The sequence below is a fragment of the Taudactylus pleione genome, unplaced genomic scaffold (genome assembly GCF_031769625.1).
Source record: "Taudactylus pleione unplaced genomic scaffold, aTauple2 ptg000225l, whole genome shotgun sequence".
NCBI classification, from domain to species: domain Eukaryota; kingdom Metazoa; phylum Chordata; class Amphibia; order Anura; family Myobatrachidae; genus Taudactylus; species Taudactylus pleione.
The window spans coordinates 1,087,470-1,111,454 of NW_028284627.1; the positions used below are offsets into that span (position 1 = coordinate 1,087,470).

At 48.1% G+C, this 23,985-nt stretch overlaps 1 protein-coding gene across 2 annotated transcripts in view; it reads left to right on the forward strand.

The window, feature by feature from the left end:
- Nucleotides 1-23,985, forward strand: part of ANO2 (anoctamin 2) — a 391,756-nt gene that overhangs the window by 188,189 nt on the left and 179,582 nt on the right. For both annotated transcript variants that reach the window (XM_088478973.1, XM_088478974.1), the window contains 2 exons: nucleotides 12,032-12,103; nucleotides 21,396-21,597. In XM_088478973.1, the coding sequence (XP_088335099.1) occupies nucleotides 12,032-12,103; nucleotides 21,396-21,597 (274 nt within the window). The remainder of the gene's footprint in view (nucleotides 1-12,031; nucleotides 12,104-21,395; nucleotides 21,598-23,985) is intronic.

The window sequence follows — 23,985 nt, forward strand, 5'->3', positions numbered from 1 at the left end:
CTTCAGACAGATCATTATCCACCCTTAGCAAAAATTAACTCCCTCTGACCCTCCCCCACAGACAGGTTATCTCTTCTTAGTACAGAATAACCCCCCCTCCCCCCCTCTCAGATCATCATTAATCCCCCCAGGGCCCCCACCCCAGACATCCCCCCTGATACAGATGAGAGGTACAGTATCATCTCTCTAGACTCCATCCCCTATCAGCTCGACTTGTCTTATCACCTGACACAGTGAGTCCTGCATGGTGCAGGTCACAGTGCCCATGGTAATGTCCGAGTCTCCCAGTCAGCCAGCCCAGCCCCACTGTCCTCACTGCACTGTGGGCTGTCTTCCCCGGCAGGGGATCTCATGATTTTTAAATAAACCCCCAGCCCAGGTCTTCCTGAATCCTGGACTGTCTACCAAGCACTGCAGCCAGCCTGATTGTCTCCTCTCCACTCTGCCCCCTCCCCAGGCTGTGAAGTTAAACTTTAACTTCACACTTCACAGCCTGGGGAGGGGACAGAGTGGAGAGGAGACAATTGGGCTGACTGCCGGTGTGGCCCCCGGCCCCAACTTACCCCACACCAGCCACTACCCACGCCAGTGCACTTCTCCTCGCTGGCTGTGTGCGTCTGACGTAGAGATGTGTGGGTTCGGTTATACTCGGATCTCAAAAACTGCATTTTATTGGCCATTGGCTATCACGTGTTTTCAATAGGCAATAAAATAAATCTGAACTAATCCGTACTTGCGATAAGTTTGGCGTAAAGAACTGAGTATATCCGAGTAAAACCGAACCCGCACATCTCTGGTCTGACGCAGCGTGGCAGCAGGTGTTCTGGGTGGGGTTTTAATAGAACAGCCTCTTCTTGCGATAGAGACTCAGACGGGCCGTGGGCATCTCACAGTAACATACTGAAAAAAAAACAGGCGGGTGACGCGAGTGGGGGGCGGGGCCACAATTGAGAAGCGGCCCCACAAAAAAAAAAAAGGCCCACCATGATTTTTCCCGCAAAATATAAGGGCCAATCCACCCCTGGCTGCGGCTGCTACATAGCTAAGCAGCAGCTGCGAGCAGTCTCTCAGTGCAGCCCAGCACACAGCAGGGCGTGCTGGGCTGCTGTAATGAAAGATGGAGGGGGGGGGCAGCCCTCCAGGAAGCCCAGGTAATTAGTACCTGCTCCCCCCCCCTCTCGGCGACCCTGGATGTAGCTGCATTACTTACCTCCTCCCTGCCGGCCCGGCTACGCTTGCTTGACCCGAGGTCACGCATGCGCACAGCCGCCGGGGAGTCCGTGAAAAGGCGGCGGATCCCTCTTGGCATCCCCGGAACTCCTTCCCATAGGAAGGAGCAGGGCTACAAGAGCAAGTGCCGTCTGAAGATGGCGCTTGTTCTCGTGAGCAAACTCAGAAAACTTTCAGTTTTTGGTGTTTGCTGAATATCAGGGGGTCCTATCGGACCCCTGATGATGAATGGCCCGGTAACCTAAACTAGAGTTTCCGCATGGTTACCGGGCCATTTAACGTTTGATGAATAGGCCCCTCAAGCTGTTTAATCACACATTTTACCACCAATCTGAGACACTTGGCTCTGACTCATTATCATTGAACAGTATTATTGGGCTGATATTCTGTGGATTCAGCTGAGTGAGTCATGGTTCATTTCAATTCGCACATTAATGAAGTGGACATCCTGTCAGCATTTCTGTCTGATTCTCATTGCATACTTTCTATCATCATATCATTTCAGAGATAGGTAATGTTGGCTCTACAATGCATTTCTCCCAGCAGGACGGCTAAATAAATAGTTTATAGCAATGATATCGTTAAACTATAGATTGTTTCAAATGTAATGCTGACCTTCAATCCTCTTTTGAAAAATAAAATTACTCTCACAAGAACTGACAAGCTTTTAATATGCCACAGATATATACAATTGTAATAAAACATGCACATTTGGTGCGAATGAAGTCATTCTCTACAGCAAAGAATCTGTCAGTGGTGCTACAAGCCAGTACAGAACTAATAAATTAAAAAGAAAGTATATACGCCATAGAAAGTGATATGTTGAATACTTTACAATGGCCTGGTGTGTATTTCAGCGAGAGATGTGCGCCGGACCATTTTTGCTGGTTTTGGTTTTGCCAAAACACCATGACTGGTTTGGTTTGGATTTATTCCCAAAAATTAGCAAAAAAGCTAAAGTTACATAATTTGTTCTTAGAGTATTATTAACCTCAATAACATTAATTTCCAGTCATTTACACTCAGTTTTGACCACCTCACAGCTTACAATATTGTTCACCATTATAAGTCAAAGGCAGGCTGGCTAAACTAAGCAACAGAGCAGCGGCACAAATACACGGCAGTAATTTCTGTTTAAAAATGTTTTACAAATTAGTCATGTATTAGCAATAACCAATCAAACTAACTCGTAAGTACGTTCAATTGAAAACAATCCAACACAGAAATTTACTAAGAATCATGCGTGGAATATCATTGCTCTGTAGTATAATTAGTAGTTAACAAACAGCAAAGAAAAAACCCTCCCTCCTTGGGGCCCTGGGCCACTAATGACTGGCACTCAATTGGCCATTTTGTTGAGCAGTTCCCCAAAATCTCCACAACCATAAAAACATGCGTTACATACCAACGGGTCAATTACAGTGCAGGTTACAGTGCGGGTCGGATGCAGCGTGGGTCGGATACAGTGCATGCCGCATACAGAGGCATTTTAAGAGAGAAGGGTGCCCATGGGCAGACCTAGTATGGGCCCCCTCCACCCGCGCACGCAGGGGGGGTTTCCGAGTCCGGGCGGCGGGGGCTGGGAGTCCCAGTATTTTTTTATTTTAATGCAGGTGCCATAGTATTCTACTGCTGGGGGGGGGGTGTAGAAGAGAGATGAGAGGTAGGGGCAGTGGAGCAGCCTCAGACTCCTGATGATTAACTCCTTGGATGCAGGAAGTAAGTCACTTGTACAGAGAGGTGTGTGTGCTGCTGTGAGTGACAAGGTGTGTGTGACAGGGTGTGTGTGCTTCTGTGTGTGTGGCTGTGTGTGACAGGCTGTGTGTGCTTCCGTGTGTGTGGCTGTGTGTGACAGGGTGTGTGTGCTTCTGTGTGTGTGGCTGTGTGTGACAGGGTGTGTGTGCTTCTGTGAGTGTGGCTGTGTGTGACAGGGTGTGTGTGCTTCTGTGAGTGTGGCTGTGTGTGACAGGGTGTGTGTGCTTCTGTGTGTGTGACAGGGAGTGTGTGCTGCTGCTATGTGTGACAGGGTGTGTGTGCTTCTGTGAGTGTGGCTGTGTGTGACAGGGTGTGTGTGCTTCTGTGTGTGTGACAGGGAGTGTGTGCTGCTGCTATGTGTGACAGGGTGTGTGTGCCACTGCTGTGTGTGACAGGGTGTGTGCTGCTGCCATGTGTGACATAGTGTGTGTGCTGCTGCCGTGTGTGACACAGTGTGTGTGCTGCTGCCGTGTGTGACACAGTGTGTGTGCTGCTGCCGTGTGTGACAGTGTGTGTGCTGCTGCTGTGTGTGACAGGGTGTGTGCTGCTGCCGTGTGTGACACAGTGTGTGTGCTGCTGCTGTGTGTGACAGTGTGTGTGCTGCTGCTGTGTGTGACACAGTGTGTTGCTGCTGTGTGTGACACAGTGTGTGTGCTGCTGCTGTATGTGACACAGTGTGTGTGCTGCTGCCGTGTGTGACACAGTGTGTGTGCTGCTGCCGTGTGTGACACAGTGTGTGTGCTGCTGCTGTATGTGACAGAGGAAAGAATTAATGGGGAATATTATTGATTTGTTGTTTATGTGCTATAAAAGCCTCTTGCTTGGAGTCCCAGTTAGCCACTATCTCAGATTATGTGCTGCTGGGGATACAATATATACAGCATATATATATTTGCTTTTTAAAAAGAAAAAAAAATCAACAGTTTGGAAACCCCCCTTTAAAATTCCTGCGTTTGCCCCTGCCCTCCTCTCTCTGGCGGTGCCGGGATGCAGTAGATTCTGGCTTAGTGCCAGAATCTACTGCGCATGTACGGGTCTCCGGGACAATGGTGCCCTCGCTGTTTTCCAGTGGACAGCAGTACTGCACTTATGCAAGTCACTGGGAAAATGGCCGCCACAATTTTCCCAGTGATTTTTGCTGCTCTTTAGCCCCGGCCCGGCGCTGCAGAGCAGCTCTCTAGAGACCACGGACAGGTAAGTAAAAGACTTTATGGGTGCAGGGTGTGGTGTGCGGTGTGGGCTCAGGGGCCCGTGTGCACCGCACACCCTGTACCCATTATAGATACGCCCCTGGTGCAGGTCGGAAACAGCGCGGGTCGCATACAGTGCATGTCAAATACAGTGCAAGTCAGATACAGTGCAAGGTTGGATACACCAATGGTGCACTCACTGTGACAGAGGGTACCGGCTTTGTCCTCAGTGCGGGGGTGCAGGTGGTGTTGGCCGTGCACGGGTGGCAGTAGTGATCTCAGCACGGGGTGGCCAGCAGTGTTGGCAGTGCCTCTCTCCAGCGAGTGCCGGTAATGTCTGCAGTGCTGGAGTGCCGGCGGTGTCCTCAGTGTGGAGTTGCCCGGGGGTGTCGGCACTGCTGGGATACCGATGATACAGTGTGGGTTGGATACAGTGCAGGTCAAATACAGTGCGGGTCGGATACACCACTGGTGCACTCACTGTGACAGAGGGTGCTGGAGTTGTCCTCAATGCAGGGGTGCCGGTGGTTGTGGGGGGTAGTGGTGTTGTCCTCAGTGCGGGAATGCTGGCAGTGTTGGCAGTGCGGGAGTGCTGGCAATGTCGGCAGTGCAGGAGTGCTGGCGGTGTTGGCACTGTAGGTTGCTGTGTCCTCGGTGCGGTAAGGGCCGCCATCATGCGTCCGTCTGCCCCATTAAAGTCTGTGGGGAAGCGCTGATTGGCCGAGAGCTGTAACAGACGGCTCTCTCAACCAATCAGTGGTCAGCCCATTGATTGTGTTCAGAATCAAAGGGATCCGAACCGCTCATCTCTAATTTCAGCACAATCTGTGGCTATCTTTCCCATACATGACTCCCCATAGAGGGAAGCCTTCATAAAAATCTTTTACTCTGTAATGTTTATTAAGAATTCTTAAAGCGGAAAAATAAATAATTTATTCTTTCATTATCATTAATTATCAGATCTCTTCTTTCTACTTGCTTGATAGATATATATTCTGCGTACCCATTATAGGGTTTCATCATGACAATTGTGGATTGATTGACATATGTTCATAATTACTAACGTACAATTTACTTATATTAGATCCTGTGCTCAAACTACATTTCCCCACCCCCCTTTTCCTTGGCTTTTTGAGATATTCCCGGATGTGCAGGCTCGGTTCTACTCGGTTCCGTTCGTTTTTTTTTACCGAATCGTATTGGATATCAGCTGTCACGAGTTTTGGATAGCCAATAAGATTCGGTAAAAAAAAAATGAACGGAACCGAGTAGAACCGAGCCTGCACATCATTTTGTGACAGGATCACCAGAGATGGCGATAGTGAGCCATGGATTCTGTGTGGGGCTGGAGGGATCTGCTCAGTGCCCACACAGGGTAGAGAAAGCAAGGTTTTAGCTCACCTAATTCCTGCCCTTTGCACAGAGCGCAGGGAGGGCTGGAGCAGTCAGACGGTCCAGGTCGAACTGCAATTGGAGACCAGTGTGTGCTGAGAAGCCACTGGTGGCTAGGAACCGGGGTTCAGAAGTACAGGAGGTAGGGAGAACCCTAAAACTCTAAAAGACTGAGTTGAGACTGCAACTGTGAGGCTGTGGCAGCCAGCCAGCTAAAGACCAAGCCGGAGCCTGTGTCAGGACAGCTGATAATTGAGAAACCACAGGCCAAGCCAGGCCAGGCTAAATATCCCAGTGTTAAAGCGGAGAGAGACTTTGGACTTTATTTGCAGACTAGCTGCCCAAGAAGTGAGTCAGTGCCCTGAATGGGGGCTAGGCGTTTGTTATTTTCCTTTATATGCTGACAGTAAAGCACTTTTCATTAATTTTTCCTGGAAACACTAAATGTGGACCCTGAATAAAGCATTTATCACTGCACCACTGACACTCTACCAAGCTAATCACCCCAAGGCATCACAATATATATATATATATATATATATATATATATATATACATACAGTATATATAGTGACAGGGTCAGCGTGATTCCACATGAAGTGAATGTGGAATATCCGGATCTCCCAGGTTTGGCAGAGCAAAGGCATTAGGAATGTGTAATATACAATTCAGGTGTTTCCTCAATAAGGATCTGGAAGGCAGCTGATTACAGACGCCTGTGTAAAGCTGGTTTAAGAAAACTGAGCCTGACGGTGAAATAGTCACCCAGCTTATAGGCCCGGGGGTGACTAGTCGTAGGGATCCTGGAAGGGAAGGGAAACTATGCCTTTTTGCAGGTGACACAAAGGTATGTAACAGGGTAGACACACCAGGAGGGGTAAAACAAATGATTGATGATCTAGGTAGACTAGAGGAATGGTCAAGCACATGGCAACTACAGTTTAATGCCAAAAAATGCAAGATCAGGCTAAATATAGTTTTAATGGCACTATACTGGAAACTACTGAAGAGGAAAGGGATCTAGGAATCACTATTTCAGGTCACTTAAATGCAAGCAAACATTGTAACAAAGCAATGAGGAAGGCAAGTCAGATGCTTGGTTGCATAGGGAGAGGAATCGGTAGCAGAAAGAAAGAAGTGATAATACCACTGTATAGGTCATTGGTACATCCTCATCTTGAATACTGTGTTCAGTTGTGGAGGCCATATCTCCAGAAGGATATTAATACATTAGAGACTGTACAAAGAAGGGCAACTAAAATGGTGCAAGGTCTACACCACAAAACGTACCAGAAAAGACTAAAAGATCTTAATATGTATAGTTTGGAGCAGAGAAGGGAAAGGGGGGACATAATAGAAACGTTCATATATATAAAGGGTTTTAACAAGGTAAAGGAAGGAGACAGTATTAGAACAAGAGGACATGTTCTGAAACTGGAGGGTGGTAGGTTCAGGGGAAATTTGAGGAAAAATTACTTCACAGAAAGGGTTGTGGACAAGTGAAATAGCCTCCCATGAGAGGTGGTAGAGGCTAAGACAGTAGAGCAATTTAAACATGCATGGGATAGATATAAGGATATCCTTCAGAAGTAGTAAGGATCAATAAGGGTTGAGGTAAAAATATTTTTAAAAATGGGGCAGACTAGATGGGCCAAGTGGTTCTTATCTGCCATCAAATTCTATGTTTCTATGTTAATTTCAGTTGTGTCGCTATAGGCCCTGATTCAGAGCCGGACGCTCTGACCAGAGCGCTCGCTCTGAATCAGGGCCCACCTCCATTAATATGGAGCGTCCTCCTGGACGCTCGTATAGCTGTGGGTCACCACCCACAGCATATACGAGTGTGCAGGATGATGGTCGCGATGGTCTTGACCATCGAAACTGCGAGCAGAAGCCTGCGGTTGAGTTTCTCAACCGCAAGGCCAGGAGTGATTTTGGCTCTATCAGAGCCAAAATCACTCCCACTGACATCACTAGTGATGTCAGTGGGGCTGGCTTCAGACGGTAGGCGTTCCCTTGGGAACGCCTCCGTCTGGCAGGCACGCCCCCGGCACGCCCACCAAAGGGGGCATGCTGTCAGTCAACATCTACAGCACGCCCCCTTTGATGAGACACTATGAGCGAAGGAAAGTCCTTCGCTCGTCGCGTCTCGCGCATGCGCACGACGGAGCTCCCTCCGTCGTGCGCATGCACAGTGCAGACCATCGACCCACTTGCGAGCGGACAGCCGCTCGTGAGTGGGTCTGAATGAGGGCCATAGTGCACCCAATAAAGGGAAGTTTGAGAGGGCAGTTGCACAACGAATAAAAATATCTTGTACTTGACTTCATTGTACTTAGAACAATTGGTGAAGGAATAAGTGTTAGCTAAAAGGGAAAGTCAATTCTCCACATTGAAAATTAGGCCTAAATTACAACATATGGGGGAGTTTATAATATTGTACTATTTACATTTCTGCCTAAAATTGGGGGTAAATGGCTTGGCTACAGATAATGAGAGAAGACTCTAGGCCAGGGTCACATGTGTGGGGGCATACATATGTTTGTGTAGAATTGTAGCACATCAAACCTTAAACACACTGGTGACACGGGGTAAGGGGACGAAAAGAACTATAGGAAAACTCTCCCTGTTATACTGTGAGAGACTTTGGATGCGGCTCACCGGGTACCATGTGAATAAGATGCTAAATTTAGGAAAAAGTAAGAGTGGCTGCACCTGGCGGAGCTCTAAGGATCTCGCACCATATGGGGCAAAAATGTTAGGTGAATGAGGACACATCTGTATATGAAGATAAGTGAATAAACAGGCAATGCCTACGTTCACAAGAACTGCAACGCAAAACCTATTTTCATTTCTTGTTACTGGTTCATGATGAGCCCATGAGAAGTCACATCTGATTTTCCCTGTAAATAAATGGTGATGATTAAAACATCTTTATTTAATATCTTTGCACATTAAAAAATTATTTCAAATTTCTGTACGCTTGATCTTGTCGCTAATTTCCAAGTTATTATCCAAGTTAAGAAAATGTTATTAGCAATAAGGGAACGGAATCATCTCTATGTATATATGGCTTTTTGTGGTTCCTTATTCTTATTTATGAACATATTTAAAATGCTGTTTGGAGTATTGTGATCTACCAATCATTTATGTTACACGTTATATTATTACCCAACGTTTAACATGTGATAAACAGACCCAAAGCAAATTTGGGGAACAGGAGAAGGCAGCAATAAGCATCCATCTGCTCCCGGTGTTCTTCTCAGTGCCGTAACTAGGTGGGGACACCACGGGCATTCCCTGGGCTGGTGGCCCCGCCCCCTCGGTGTGACATTGCGACATCACGTGTTCAGGGGCAGTGCCGGCACAGAACGCAGTGCCGCCCTGCACCACTGAAGCAATGTATGAGTTTTCAGTCTTCAGGGGAGAAGAGCTACGACCTCATGAGCAGGGGCATCATAAAAGTGTCAGGCCCTAGCACTTGAAGAGTGCATATCAGGTGTCCTCAGTGATACTATGCCATTGCAAAGTGGTGATGCGATTCTGGAGGTAGCATAACCATTCAAGGTGGTGGGGTTGGCAGAGCACTCTGCTGCTTGGAGAGGTGTCTGGCGCATCCGTAGCTCCTGCCTGGAATACAGCTCTGCGCTCCCAACTACTAATTTTCATGTTCACAGTGGGAAAGCCAGCCACTTCCCTGGCATCATGAGGTCCCCTTTGGCACCCGTGCTCAGGAGTGGATGACCCACCCTTCTCACTGCTGAGTCCCACAGTAGCCCCATAAGCCTCTCTTGGCTGCAGTTACACCACTAATTGTTACAAAGGTTCAATTACTTCTTCTAGCCATTATATTTATTCATATATTAAAAAAATAAGAAAAAATGCGTGCAGTTATTTGTAGTGGCAGGACCCCTTTTTTTGGGGGTCCTCTGCTCTACAGGGATCCCCGGCCTGGGCTGACTAGCGGTCAGGGTTAATGCTTCAGCTGGGGGACCCGGTGGAAGAGTTCCCCTGGCTGTGGCATTATCCCCCCATTAGAAAGAACTCGGTGCTGGTTATGGATAATACAGGGGACCCCCTATGCTTTGCGTCCCCTGTATTTTCAAAACCATGACCGGCTCAGCTGAGCCCAGTGCTGGTTGTGCTAAATACAGGGGACCCCTATGTCTTTTTGTCCCCAGGACTGGCTCTAAAAAGCCTGGTGCTGGTTGTGTTAAATGCAGGGGACCCCTACGCTTTTTGTCCCCTGAATTTTCACAACCAGGACTGGCAGTGAGAAGCCCAGGGCTGGTTGTGCTTTGGGTGGAAGGAGGGACATGTCCTTTTTTTTTATTTTACACTGATACATCCATGCATCTGTGTCATATTGATTTTATATTCTCAGATGCATGCCCAGCGCCAGTGAGCCCCTCTGTCGCCCGCTGATGCCCCTGTGCACATCCCCACTGCTCTGCATCCTCGCTGCTGCCCCGCACTCCTGCAGCCCACCCCTGCAGCCATCTCTCCCTGTGCACCCCCAAAACACCTCCTGTGTGCCGGCCTTTCTCCACCTGCGCGAATGTACCATTTTGTTGCCCTTCTCCTCTGCAGGAGGACCACTTTGCTCCTCCAAACCCTGATAGTTAATAAATTTTAAAAAAGCAATGAAATTCCATAGACAAAAAACTTTACGGTTTCACATGTCCCATTAAAGCTTCTTAGACATGATCTTAAATTTCACAAAACCTATTGAATTTCTGCCACTCAAACTTAAAAAAGCCATGAAATTCCGATCATTAAGGCTGACGCCACATAACTACTCAGACCTCAGTTGCATAGAGTCCATGTGTGTATTCCAATGAGCACACAATTCTGTGAATTAGTTGTTCCGCCATTTTGTGAGTGACAGTAATCTCACTCTGTGAGAGTTCTGAATCTGCAGTTAACCTCAGGGTGTGATGGCATACCATATCTATGTTATGCAAGGAACACATCCATTAAGGCGTCAGCCTTAATGATCATAGTTTCAATGCTTTTTTAAGTTTGAGTGGCAGAAATTCAATAGGTTTTGTGAAATTTCAGATCATGTCTAAGAAGCCTTAATGGGTCCCATGAAACCATAAGGGTTTTTGTCTATGGAATAATTATATAAATGATATAGTAGTGCTAGAAAAATACTTTTAACCAAGCCTGGAATCTGATATGTACAAATGATGTACAGTACTTTCCCTGCCATCTGGCTGTAATCCATGGTGTAAAATCAGATATAGTGAAAACGTGACAGTGGGGCTGAACTAATGTAATTGGTATGCTTCTATTAACTATTTTCTTTAAGCTTTATCTTCTGACATTATTCTGATTAATCACAAAGTAATTTCATTTATGCGGCTACTCACAATAATCTGTTGTTCATAAATTGTGATTATCAAAGACTTTTAATATGAAAAAAGGATCTCATTGTAGACAGAAGTAATCTGGTTTATTGGTACTTTGGAGATAATAATTTATATTGCAACATATCCTTATTCTGATTTCATTCAGAAATACATGACATTAAAAAAGTATATGTGTACCATTCAACCGTCTCGATTTCGGCAAGACAGACCCTATTTGAGGGCTCTGCCATCACAAAAAGGGCTATAACTAGGGTTGTGCGACCGGGGCCGTCCCCCAAGACTCAAGGCATCTGTATTTGCCATGCAGATGTTGTGCGCAGACACGTGGCCTCTATTCAGTGGAGAGAGGGACTAGGAGCATGATCCCAGCCTGACGAAAACAAGGGGCATGGTTCGCGGACTCGGCTTTCCCCACAAACCCTTTACATTTACCAAAGTAAATAATAATAATAATAACAACAGTTAATTATATAGTGCCTGATGCAGAGATGGAAGTACATTGCTCAAAAGAACTGTGCATGGAAAAATGTGTATATTCGCTGTATCATAATTACCAACATTTGTTTTGTTTTCACCTTTCCGGGAGTGGCCTTTCAAGTGGGCAGAGATGGGGGCAGGACCGGCGTATTCGCGTCAATAGGCTCCGCCCCCCATGCAGGGAAATCCCGCGAGTCACGTGTATTTAAATAATGAGCGGGGCCAAAAGACGTGATTATCATGAAACTGCGTCATTAGGTCCCGCCCCCTACGCCAGGACCTCGAATTGTCGGTAAGATTCTCCCCATTACTGCCACTTCAGTAGGAAGTGGGTCAAATGCGGGAAAAGTGCCTACTCTTCCGGGGGTGTGGGGGCTACCCGAAAAAAAATGAGTCTCCCGCAGGTCCCGGGACAGTAGACTAGGATGAGCTGTATGGATTTTGGGATGGGCCTGCATCTGTAGTGTATGTGCCTGGTTTGCTACTAGTCATCATCCTCAATGCTAACCACTGTGCCAACTCATCCTTAAACAATATTAATTAAATTTATTTGTAAGCATTACATTTACCACCTATCTAATAAATCTTCGTCTTTGTTTTGTTTTCTTTCAGAAGAAGGAGAAATTAACATGGAGAGATCGTATTCCTGCCTATTTAGTTAACTTTTCTGCAATTTTATTTATGGTATGTTATATTCTATTTTTTTTGCAATACATTTGTTTGTTGCTGATACTTTAGGGGACATGTAGAAATACCTAAGCATGTTTTCTGGTTTACAGACAAATATGTACTAGTGACCAGCTCCTAGTTAATGCATAGGCTGAATATTGGATAAGCCCACAAACTGGCTCCCTCTGCTTCTGTATGTGCAGGATATACAGTAGGCACAGTTTAAGGTTGCCCATAAATAAATATTTTACATTATTTAAAAAAAACAAAAAAAACAGTACGGGGCAGATTTACTATCCATCTTTTTTTCTTTTAAGTTCGGCGTAACCAATGGATTTAAAGCGTCAACAGAAATAATGTAAATGGTAAACAAGGCTGGTTTAGCATTTGTTTCTATGGCCACTTTAAATCCATTGGTCAATGCCGCCGATTGTCAGCGACTTTAAAAAAAATTGGGCAGATAGTAAATCTGCCCCTATGTGTATTTGGGTTCAGTACGTTATGCCGGCACTCACATTGTCTGCACTCAATGCTGTAGAGAGCCTGCCTGGGCCCGGCTAATGACGGGGGCGTGACCTATTGTAAGGGGGTGTGGCCATGCCCCCTGCCCAAATAAATAAAAAAATAAAACTATTATCTGAGGCGGCATGTAGCAAAAGGGAATGGGATTGAAATGCCGGCGGTTCAAATCCCGTCAGCGGCTGCCCGAAGGGAGGAAATCCCGACAGCGAAGTAAGTAACCTAACCCTCCCCTCTCCCCCCCCTATCCCTAACCATCCCTTAGGGGTGCCCAAACCTAAACCCCCCTCCGCACAACCTAAACCTAACCCTCCCGGGTGGGTGCCTAACCCTAACCCCCTTCCCCTAGCCTAACCCTAACCCCCCCTTCCCCTAGCCAAACCCTAACCCTCCCTTCCCCTAGCCTAACCCTCCCGGGGGGTGCCTAGCCCTATGTCCCCCCCGAGGTGCCCTAAACCTAACCTAATCCCCCCGCGGCTAAGAGGACGGGCGCCCCAGACTTACCTCGTTCGGGCCCACATCGTCCTGGATTCCAGCATTGGGATTATGACAGGCGTCAGAATCTCGACGCCTATCATGAATCCCTAGCTGGCATTCTGCCGTTAGGATTATGACCGGCGGCCTTGTAGTCGCCGGTGACATAACTACATACCTAGCAAAAGGCGCACTCCATAGGGGTGTGCCATTTTGCCACTCAGCCAGGTGCAGATCCATGGGGGTAGGGCGGCGATCAGTTCGATTGCTCTCCTATCTCCTATCTGGTGCAGGCAGAGGAGCCTGCTGCTGCACTCAGCGTCAAAAGCAGTAATCCTGTACTCACTGCAGCCCAGACACTGCAATGACAGGAGGGGTGGACTCCAGCAGGCCCGGGCAATCAGTACCCAGGCCCCCTCTCTGCGCCCCTATCCAAAGTGAGTATGTTGACATGACAATTCCAGTGCTGGGATCCAGTCACGGTTGTAATGCTACTTAAGGCATTTAATAACAGTTCAGGTGTTATAATAACGTTTAAAGTTATAACACCCACATGGTTAAGATGCTCTAAGTAATAATAATACATTTATTTATGTAGCGCTCTTTCTCCAATAGGACTCAATGTAGCATGAACATGATAGAGAGGATTACATTTTCAAAAGCAGTGCAGAAACTGGAGAAGGGGGATTAGCTTTGCCCATGGTGGTAATACAACGGGTGTGGCAGCCATTTTGGTTCATCAGTTGCAAGGAATTATTCATCCTACCCACAAAGCTAGAAGAGGCAGCCATTAAGGCGCACTACATAGGATCATCCTGGGCAGAATAGGCAATGCCTGGATCTGATGACACATAATGCGAGAGATAAGAATACTGGGCAAGATTCTGTTCCTCTGCACCATGCCTTGTTTGTTCTACACAGAGCACCAGACGAGGCAGCCTTGTTGGGTGCACAACATTGGTTACAATGAGCGAATAAGCACTACATGGACATAAGATAAACCAGGATAAAATGTACAGTGAGCTAACGGGATCCCCTCTACATAAATAATTAAACTGGTTTCCCTTCCTCGCCTTGAAAGTACCAGGCGAGGCAGCCATCTATGGCACACTACATAGGTAACGGCGGGCAGGATGAGCCTGTCACAAGCGTGGAATTTAGGAGCTGTGTTCCCGGACTGGGCCTTGGATCTGTATTACTTGGCGCAGACGCTCGCTGGAGGAGACTTGGCTTAATGAAGTTTCTCCGCATGAGAGGGTGCAGAGAACTGACAGGAGTTTGAGGAATGCGGCAGTAACGTGGTAGCTAGGAAGCTACGTGGAGCGGCTGGATAGCCGTGGGTAGATGTTGGTAGCTGAGTGGCTACGTGGAGCGGCTGGATAGCAGTGGGTAGACGTTGGTAGCTGAGTGGCTACGTGGAGCGGCTGGATAGCCGAGGGTAGACGTTGGTAGCTGAGTGGCTACGTGGAGCGGCTGGATAGCCGTGGGTAGACGTTGGTAGCTGAGTGGCTACGTGGAGCGGCTGGATAGCCGTGGGTAGACGTTGGTAGCTGAGTGGCTACGTGGAGCGGCTGGATAGCCGTGGGTAGACGTTGGTAGCTGAGTGGCTACGTGGAGCGGCTGGATAGCCGTGGGTAGACGTTGGTAGCTGAGTGGCTACGTGGAGCGGCTGGATAGCCGTGGGTAGACGTTGGTAGCTGAGTGGCTACGTGGAGCGGCTTGATAGCCGTGGGTAGACGTTGGTAGCTGAGTGGCTACGTGGAGCGGCTGGATAGCCGTGGGTAGACGTTGGTAGCTGAGTGGCTACGTGGAGCGGCTGGATAACCGTGGGTAGACGTTGGGAGCTGAGTTGCTACGTGGAGCGGCTGGATAGCCGTGGGTAGACGTTGGTAGCTGAGTGGCTACGTGGAGCAGCTGGATAGCCGTGGGTAGACGTTGGTAGCTGAGTGGCTACGTGGAGTGGCTGGATAGCCGTGGGTAGACGTTGGTAGCTGAGTGGCTATGTGGAGCGGCTGGATAGCCGTGGGTAGACGTTGGTAGCTGAGTGGCTACGTGGAGCAGCTGGATAGCCTTGGGTAGACGTTGGTAGCTGAGTGGCTACGTGGAGTGGCTGGATAGCCGTGGGTAGACGTTGGTAGCTGAGTGGCTATGTGGAGCGGCTGGATAGCCGTGGGTAGACGTTGGTAGCTGAGTGGCTACGTGGAGCGGCTGGATAAGCGTGGGTAGACGTTGGTAGCTGAGTAGCTACGTGGAGCGGCTGGAGCGCAGTGGGAAGGCTTGCTTAGTTAAACTAAGAAACTAGTTGCACTGGCAACTTGTGTGAGCATTGGGGATCCTTTTGTAGTGGACACTGGGAGCTGACAGGCTGAGAGAGAAGGAGAAGGCTCCTCATTGGTGGTAGTGGGGTCACATGGGCAATCCAAGATGGCCGCGCCCATGGACCGGAGGACAGCGCTTCCTGGAGGTAGTCAGCGGGGACCAGCGGTCAGCAGGAGCCGGCGTGGGGGCAGCACAGCAGAGGACAACAGCGGAGACTGCCTTGAGAGATGAGGAAGGAGCAGCGCGGGTCAGCGCCCGCACAGGTAAGCGACGGGGTCTGATTCTGGGGTCTCCAGGCCGGCGTGTGACAGTACCCCCTTCTTCAAGAGTGGCCACCGGACACTTCCTTGGTTTATGAGGAAATTTCATATGGAACGCTTTGACCAGACGGGGTGCATGGACATCGGAGGCATTTATCCAGATTCGTTCCTCCGGACCATAATTCTTCCAGTCGATGAGGTATTGAAGACGGTTGTATCGACAACGGGGATCTAAGATTCTGTCAACTTCGAACTCCTCTCCCTGCTGTGTTTGAACACTAGAAGCTTTGGGCAGGACCTTCTGAAATCGGTTTAAGACTAGTGGTTTTAAAAGAGAAATATGGAAAGAACTTGGAATGTGAAGAAATGGAGGAAGCTTTAACTTGTAAGCCACAGGATTCAAGACTTTGATGATTGGGAATGGACCAATGAATCGCGGAGCAAATTTCATCTAGGGTACTCGGAGTCTTAGGTTTCGGGTAGAGAGCCAGACCATATCCCCAGGTTGGAAATTTGGAACCGCTCGTCTTTGGCGGTCAGCAAATCTCTTGTACCGGGCTGACGTTTTAGTCAGAGAGGAACGAACCTTTTCCCAGATGTTGAAGAACCGTTAAAGGGACATTTTGGCCGCAGGCACATCTAATGTTGGAAGAAGAGGGAAATCTGGCACTCGAGGATGATGACCAAAAACTGTAAAAAAAGGAGTTGAGCTGGTGGACGTGTGATAATGATTATTGTGAGCAAATTCGGCCCAAGGAAGAAGTTCAATCCAGTCATCTTGGGAGGATGAGACAAAAGAGCGCAGGAACTGTTCCAGGTCTTGATTGACCCTTTCGGTCTGACCGTTGGTCTGGGTATGATAAGCGGTAGAAAATTTGAGTTTTACTTGAAGGGCTGAGCAGAGTGACCTCCAGAACTTCGCTACGAACTGTACTCCCCTGTCGGAGATGATCTCTTGAGGAAGGCCGTGGAGCTTGAAGATCTCTTTTATAAAGCTCTGGGCGAGTAGAGGTGCAGACGGAAGCCCAGTAAGTGGTACGAAATGAGCCATTTTAGAAAAACTATCCACGATAACCCAAATTGTGTTGTGGCCCCGAGATGGAGGAAGATCAGAGATGAAATCCATAGATAGGTGAGTCCATGGCTTAAATGGAATTGCAAGAGGCTGGAGTTGACCGTGTGGAACCCGCCGAGGTATCTTGTGTTGGGCACATTTGACGCATGAAGACACATAAGACCTGACGTCCTTTTTCATCGAAGACCACCAATAGGACCGCTGGATGAATTCTAGGGTTTTATCCATACCCAAGTGACCAGAGAACCGGGAAGCATGAGCCCAATGCAGTAACCTCTTGCGGAGTTCCGGAGCGATGAAAGTCTTCCCAACCGGGGGTGTAGAAGATAATTGGGTAGATGCGAAGAAAGCTGAATTCATGATTGGTTGGGGCTGTTCCATGGGTAGATCAGGGTCGCTCGTCATGGAACGGGAGAGTGCGTCGGCTTTGAGGTTTTGTGAACCGGGGCGATAGGAGACTTTGAAGTTAAATCTGGAGAAAAACATTGCCCACCGGGCTTGACGAGGGTTCAAGCAATTTGCAGATTTAAGATAAAGGAGGTTCTTATGGTCTGTAAAAATGGTAATGGGGTAATGAGCTCCTTCTAGAAGATATCGCCATTCTTCGAGGGCTAGTTTCATGGCGAGTAACTCTTGATCTCCGATGGTGTAGTTCTTTTCTGCAGGCAAAAACTTCCGGGAAAAGAAACCACAGGGATGAAGTTTTTCATCTTTAAATCGCTGGGAGAGCACTGCACCGACACCTTCAGAGGGTGCGTCCACCTCCAGGATAAAGGGCCGGGTGGAGTCTGTTTGCTTTAAGATGGGAGCGGAGATGAAGGCTTGCTTAAGAAGTTGAAATGCAGAGGTAGCTTCGACGGGCCATATAGTTGGATCTGCTCCCTTGCGGGTGAGGGCTGTAATCGGAGCTACCAGAGTCGAGAAACCTTTTACAAACTTGCGATAATAGTTGGCAAATCCTAGGAATCTTTGTATGGATTTTAAGGAAGAAGGAAGAGACCAATCAAGAATGGCTTGTAGTTTTGACGAATCCATTTGAAGGCCTGTTCCGGAGATGATGTATCCCAGGAATGGTACACTTGAGACCTCAAACAGACACTTCTCTAATTTGCAAAAAAGTTGATTGGACCGCAACCTCAGAAGGACTTGGTTGACCTGGTCTCGATGAGTTTGGAGGTCTTGAGAAAAAAATCAAAATGTCGTCCAAGTAAACGACCACACACTTGTACAAAAGGTCCCGGAAGATTTCATTGACGAAAAACTGGAAGACGGCCGGAGCATTACAGAGGCCGAAGGGCATAACGAGATACTCGTAGTGCCCATCCCTGGTGTTGAAGGCCGTTTTCCATTCATCGCCTGGATGGATACGAATTAAATTATAGGCTCCTCTTAGGTCGAGTTTGGTAAAAACTGTGGCTCCCTTGACTCTATCAAATAACTCTGTAATGAGAGGAAGAGGGTAGCGATTCTTAATAGTTATTTCATTAAGACCCCGGTAGTCAATACACGGGCGCAAGCCACCATCTTTTTTACGAAGAAAAATCCAGCCCCTGCTGGAGACGTGGAAGGTCGACTGAAGCCTTTACTTAAGTTTTCCTTAATGTACTCCGACATGGCCTGAGTCTCAGGGAGAGATAGAGGGTAGGTTCGGCCTCTAGGAGGATTCTTCCGGGGAATCAGATCTATGGGACAGTCCCAATCACGATGGGGAGGTAACAGGTCTGCGCTCTGTTTGCTAAAAACGTCCTGAAACCCATCGTAGGCTTTGGGCAGGTCTGTAGAATCCCGTACGACGGAAGAGCTGACAGGTATTACCCGCTGAAGGCAGCCTTTGAAGCAATTGGAACCCCAGGAGGTTATTTGCATGGTGGTCCAATCAATTTGTGGTGAATGTCTCTGTAGCCAGGGTAATCCGAGGACTAAAGAATGAGAGGCTTTGGGAATCACTAGGAAGGATAGTTGTTCGGAATGGAGCACCCCAATGGTAAGTTTAAGTGGTGTTGTACGTTGGGTGATGGTTCCACTAGAAATGCGACTACCATCGATGGCGGTTAAAGTGATGACTCGAGGCAACGCTTCCATGGGGATTTGATGTTTCTGGACAAAGTCAGTAGTGACAAAGTTCTCTGCCGCTCCGGAATCCAGGAGAGCTAATACAGCTTTGGAACCTCGAGGACACTTTAAATGAGCCTGGATGGTGGAATCAGACTTCCTTTGTGATTCAGTGGCAACTCCTAACTTAACCTCTCTTTCATAAGTTAGGAGGAGGTGTTTCCCGGACGAATGGGACAAGTTTTAACTAAATGTTGAGGAGATCCGCAGTACATACAGAGGTTCTGCCTCTGCCTTTTCTGCCGTGCCTCAGCCGATAAATGAGAGCGGTTGACCTGCATGGGTTCTTCGCCCAGAGGAGGAGAGGGTAAGCGGGAAACTGGACGTGGCCTTCCACGATCAAATCTGCCTCTTTCCAAGGCACGCTCCCTGTGACGGAGATCCACCTTGTTGCAGAGAGAGATTAACCCATCCAAACTGGTTGGAAGGTCACGGGAAGCTAGGTCGTCTTTGAGCCTTTCAGAAAGGCCACTCCAGAAGGCAGCGATGAGGGCATCCTCGTTCCAATTGAGTTCTGAAGCCAGAGTCTGGAACTGGACTACGTATTGGCCGACGGTCCTGCTGCCCTGACGGAGGCGTAGAATATCAGCTGATGAGGAAGTGGTTCTTCCGGGTTCATCAAAGATTTTGCGAAATGTGGCAACAAATTCGGGGTAGTTGGAGAGCAGGGGATCTGACTTCTCCCAAAGGGGCGAGACCCAATCGAGTGCTTGGCCAGAGAGTAGAGAGATGATATATGCCACCCTGGTTCTGGCCGTCGGAAAGTTGGCGGATTGTAGCTCGAATTGGATTTCGCATTGGTTTAAAAAAACCGTCATAATTTGGGGTTGCCATCGAACTTGCTCGGAGGGGAGAGCTGAAGACGAGCAGGAGGTAGAACCGGAGGAGCAGGTGACACCACAGGAGGAGAGGCGGCTTGGGAGCCACCGGGAGCGGGATGAGCCAGTAAGGACTGAATGTTGTCCAGGCGTGACGACATATCTTGGATAAATTGGATCAACTGGGCCTGAGAGGTCTCCTGTCTTTCCAGACGGGATAGTACATCCTGCGAGGCCTCTACCCCAGATCCTTGACCACTTGCCGAGTCCATCTGGCCAGTGCAAACTGTCACAAGCGTGGAATTTAGGAGCTGTGTTCCCGGACTGGGCCTTGGATCTGTATTACTTGGCGCAGACGCTCGCTGGAGGAGACTTGGCTTAATGAAGTTTCTCCGCATGAGAGGGTGCAGCGAACTGACAGGAGTTTGAGGAATGCGGCAGTAACGTGGTAGCTAGGAAGCTACGTGGAGCGGCTGGATAGCCGTGGGTAGATGTTGGTAGCTGAGTGGCTACGTGGAGCGGCTGGATAGCCGTGGGTAGACGTTGGTAGCTGAGTGGCTACGTGGAGCGGCTGGATAGCCGAGGGTAGACGTTGGTAGCTGAGTGGCTACGTGGAGCGGCTGGATAGCCGTGGGTAGACGTTGGTAGCTGAGTGGCTACGTGGAGCGGCTGGATAGCCGTGGGTAGACGTTGGTAGCTGAGTGGCTACGTGGAGCGGCTGGATAGCCGTGGGTAGACGTTGGTAGCTGGGTGGCTACGTGGAGCGGCTGGATAGCCGTGGGTAGACGTTGGTAGCTGAGTTGCTACGTGGAGCGGCTGGATAGCCGTGGGTAGACGTTGGTAGCTGAGTGGCTACGTGGAGCGGCTGGATAGCCGTGGGTAGACGTTGGTAGCTGAGTGGCTACGTGGAGCGGCTGGATAGCCGTGGGTAGACGTTGGTAGCTGAGTGGCTACGTGGAGCGGCTGGATAGCCGTGGGTAGACGTTGGTAGCTGAGTGGCTACGTGGAGCGGCTGGATAGCCGTGGGTAGACGTTGGTAGCTGAGTAGCTACGTGGAGTGGCTGGAGCGCAGTGGGAAGGCTTGCTTAGTTAAACTAAGAAACTAGTTGCACTGGCAACTTGTGTGAGCATTGGGGATCCTTTTGTAGTGGACACTGGGAGCTGACAGGCTGAGAGAGAAGGAGAAGGCTCCTCATTGGTGGTAGTGGGGTCACATGGGCAATCCAAGATGGCCGCGCCCATGGACCGGAGGACAGCGCTTCCTGGAGGTAGTCAGCGGGGACCAGCGGTCAGCAGGAGCCGGCGTGGGGGCAGCACAGCAGCGGGACCCTCCAGAGGACAACAGCGGAGACTGCCTTGAGAGATGAGGAAGGAGCGTACAGCGTGGGAGCCGGAAGACAGGTAAGCGACGGGGTCTGATTCTGGGATCTCCAGGCCGGCGTGTGACAGAGCCATTCATAGAAATGTAACATTACACCCATGTCGGGATCACAGGAACGACATAGTGCGTCCATCTCTTATAATTTAATTCCCCCCATAGTGAGTGGCGACCTCCGTACCGCATCCAGGGTATATGTTTTGTTTAAGTATAAGATATAAAATAACATTTGCAACAGGTTTGTCTACAAACATACATTATGCATATGGTGAATAACAGTGAGATACATTTTAGCAAGCTGAGAAGCTAAAGCTCTCCTTCAAAATATTCACAATATTCCTTTGTTCGACAGATTGCGCTAACATTTTCGGCAGTGTTTGGAGTCATCATTTATCGAATCACAATTGCAGCAGCCTTGTCGCTCAGTTCAAATGAAGGCATAAGAGCAAATGTTCGTGTTACTGTGACAGCGACTGCAGTTATTATCAACCTAGTGGTCATTCTTATACTAGATGAAATTTACGGCTCTGTCGCAAAATGGCTCACAGAAATAGGTAAGACCAATGTTACAGCCAATTTTAATCCTGACTCTTAATCAAACAATCGCTAAATCAGCGGTTCCCAAACACGATCTTCAACAGTCCAGGTTTTACAGATAACCATACTGGGGCACAGGTGACTCAGTTAGTACCTTAGTATTTTGATTTAACCATCTGTACTAAACCATGGATAACCTTTAAACCTGGACTATTAGGGGTAAATTTACTAAAGTGAGAGTTTTTAGAAGTGGAGATGTTTTCTCTTTTTCGCTGGTATATCGTATACTTTGGGGTTTGGGAGCACCACCAACCAGAGCCGTAACTAGACTTTTTGGTGCCCTGTGCCAGAAAGAGCATTGGCGCCCCCCTCATTTTTCAAAGGGACATAATGCACGCAAAAAAGGGCCATGGCTTCATGGGGAAGGGCCAGGGAAGAGATAGGAGAGGCCAGGAGATGCTGGGGATGAAATAAGAGGAAGCTACAAGCAAGAATGATAATAAACAGAAATTTGACAGGCCCAAACAGCGCCCCCTGACCTGTGGTGCTCTGTGCGATGGCACCGGCCGCACTACCCTAGCTACGGCCCTGCCACCAACAACACATTATGGTACAATATAAGTAATAGGATGTATTACTGCTGGTATGTATTAATTTAACAATATTGGGTTCTGTGTGGTACCCCTCCTTTTCGGTTCCAATTGCACATAGCAACCAATCAGATTCTACTTAACATTAAACTAGCAACTTCTAGAAAATAATAGCTAGAATCTGTTGGTTGCTATGGGCAACATCTCCGACTTCTAAAATCTGTCACTTTAGTAAATTTACCCCTTAGGGTGCCTTGAGGACTGAGTTTGGGAACCTCTGGGCTATATAAAACATTGGAAATTCAGAAATATAATTTAACTAATTGAGATGCTCAAATTGTTTGAATAAGTTCATAATTCAATGAAACCGTCCCATTGTACGGCCTCAAACAGGTTTGCAGTACCCTAATGATTTTCTGATAGTTCAGTAATGGTTCAGCCTAAATTGTATAACAAGAATTGGAAAGCACTAGTTGAACACGCTAGAGTGACATTTGATGTACATGCTTGACAGTCGAGGTGCTACAATTGCCTGAGAATTGTATTCAAAATGTTTCAAGAATCTATAATTAGTATCTTCAGGCCTGGAGGTTACAGTCCTGCCCAACCATTTTGTTGCCTGTGGTATTAATTAAAATAGTGCCTCTCACATTTGTTGCACATACCAACATAATTACTTTTAGTGCATTATACATTAACTGTCAAAAATAATAACTTTATTCAGCTCTAGGTGTATTGCCAAGAGTAAAACTATGATTCAGAGAATAAAAGCAAGAACAATTAGTCCTCCACGCACGCTGCGTCCTCATCTTTTTAATTTCCTCCCTTGATCCTATTGGCTGGTAGAGCATGCTGGTCCTTTTACTTACTATCGAGTAACTTACCCAATGCTGCAAAGTCCTACCTTTAAACATGTCAATTAATAGATCTACAGTAAAAAGGTCAACAGTGTCTAGGTAGACTCCAACTGGTAGACAGGCAATAGGTCGACAGGTACAAAATGTTGACACACAAAATGTTGACATTGATGAAGGTCGACAGGTACAAAAGGTCAACATGATCTAAATGTTGACACAAAAATGGTAGACACATTTTTTTTATAACCCTCCTGGTGCCAAACCCTAACTGTCCCTCGTAGTGCCTAACCCTAACCCTCCCCTTTGTGCCTAACCCTAATCCTCCCTACTGGTGCCTAACCCTAACCATCCCTCATAGTGCCTAACTCTAACTGTCCCCCTAGTACCTAACCCTAACGCTTCACTTTGTGCCTAACCCTAACCCACCCTCTGGTGCCTAACCCTAAACCATCTGGTAAGTGCCTAACCGTCCCTCATAGTGCCTAACCCTAACCCTCCCCCCTGGTGCCTAACTCTAACTTTCGGGGTGAGTGCCTAACCCTAACCATCCCTCCTAGTGCCTAACCCTAACCCTCTGGTAAGTGCCTATCCCTAACCATCCCTCCTAGTGCCTAACCTTCCATCCCTCCTAGTGCCTAACCTTAACTCTCTGGTAAGTTCCTAACCCTTAACCGTCCCTTCTAGTGGCTAACCCTAACTGTTCCCTTAGTGCCTTAACCCTCCCCTTGGTGCCTAACCCTAACTCTTCCTTCTGGTGCCTAACCCTAACTGTCGGGGTCAATGCCTAACCCTAACCATCCCTCCTAGTGCCTAACCCTAATTGTCTCTCCTAGTGCCTAACCCTAACCATCCCCCTAGTCCCTAACCCTAACCCTTCCTCCTGGTGCCTATCTCTAACCGTCGGGGTGAGTGCCTAACCCTAACCATCCCTCCTAGTGCCTAACCTTCTGGTAAATGC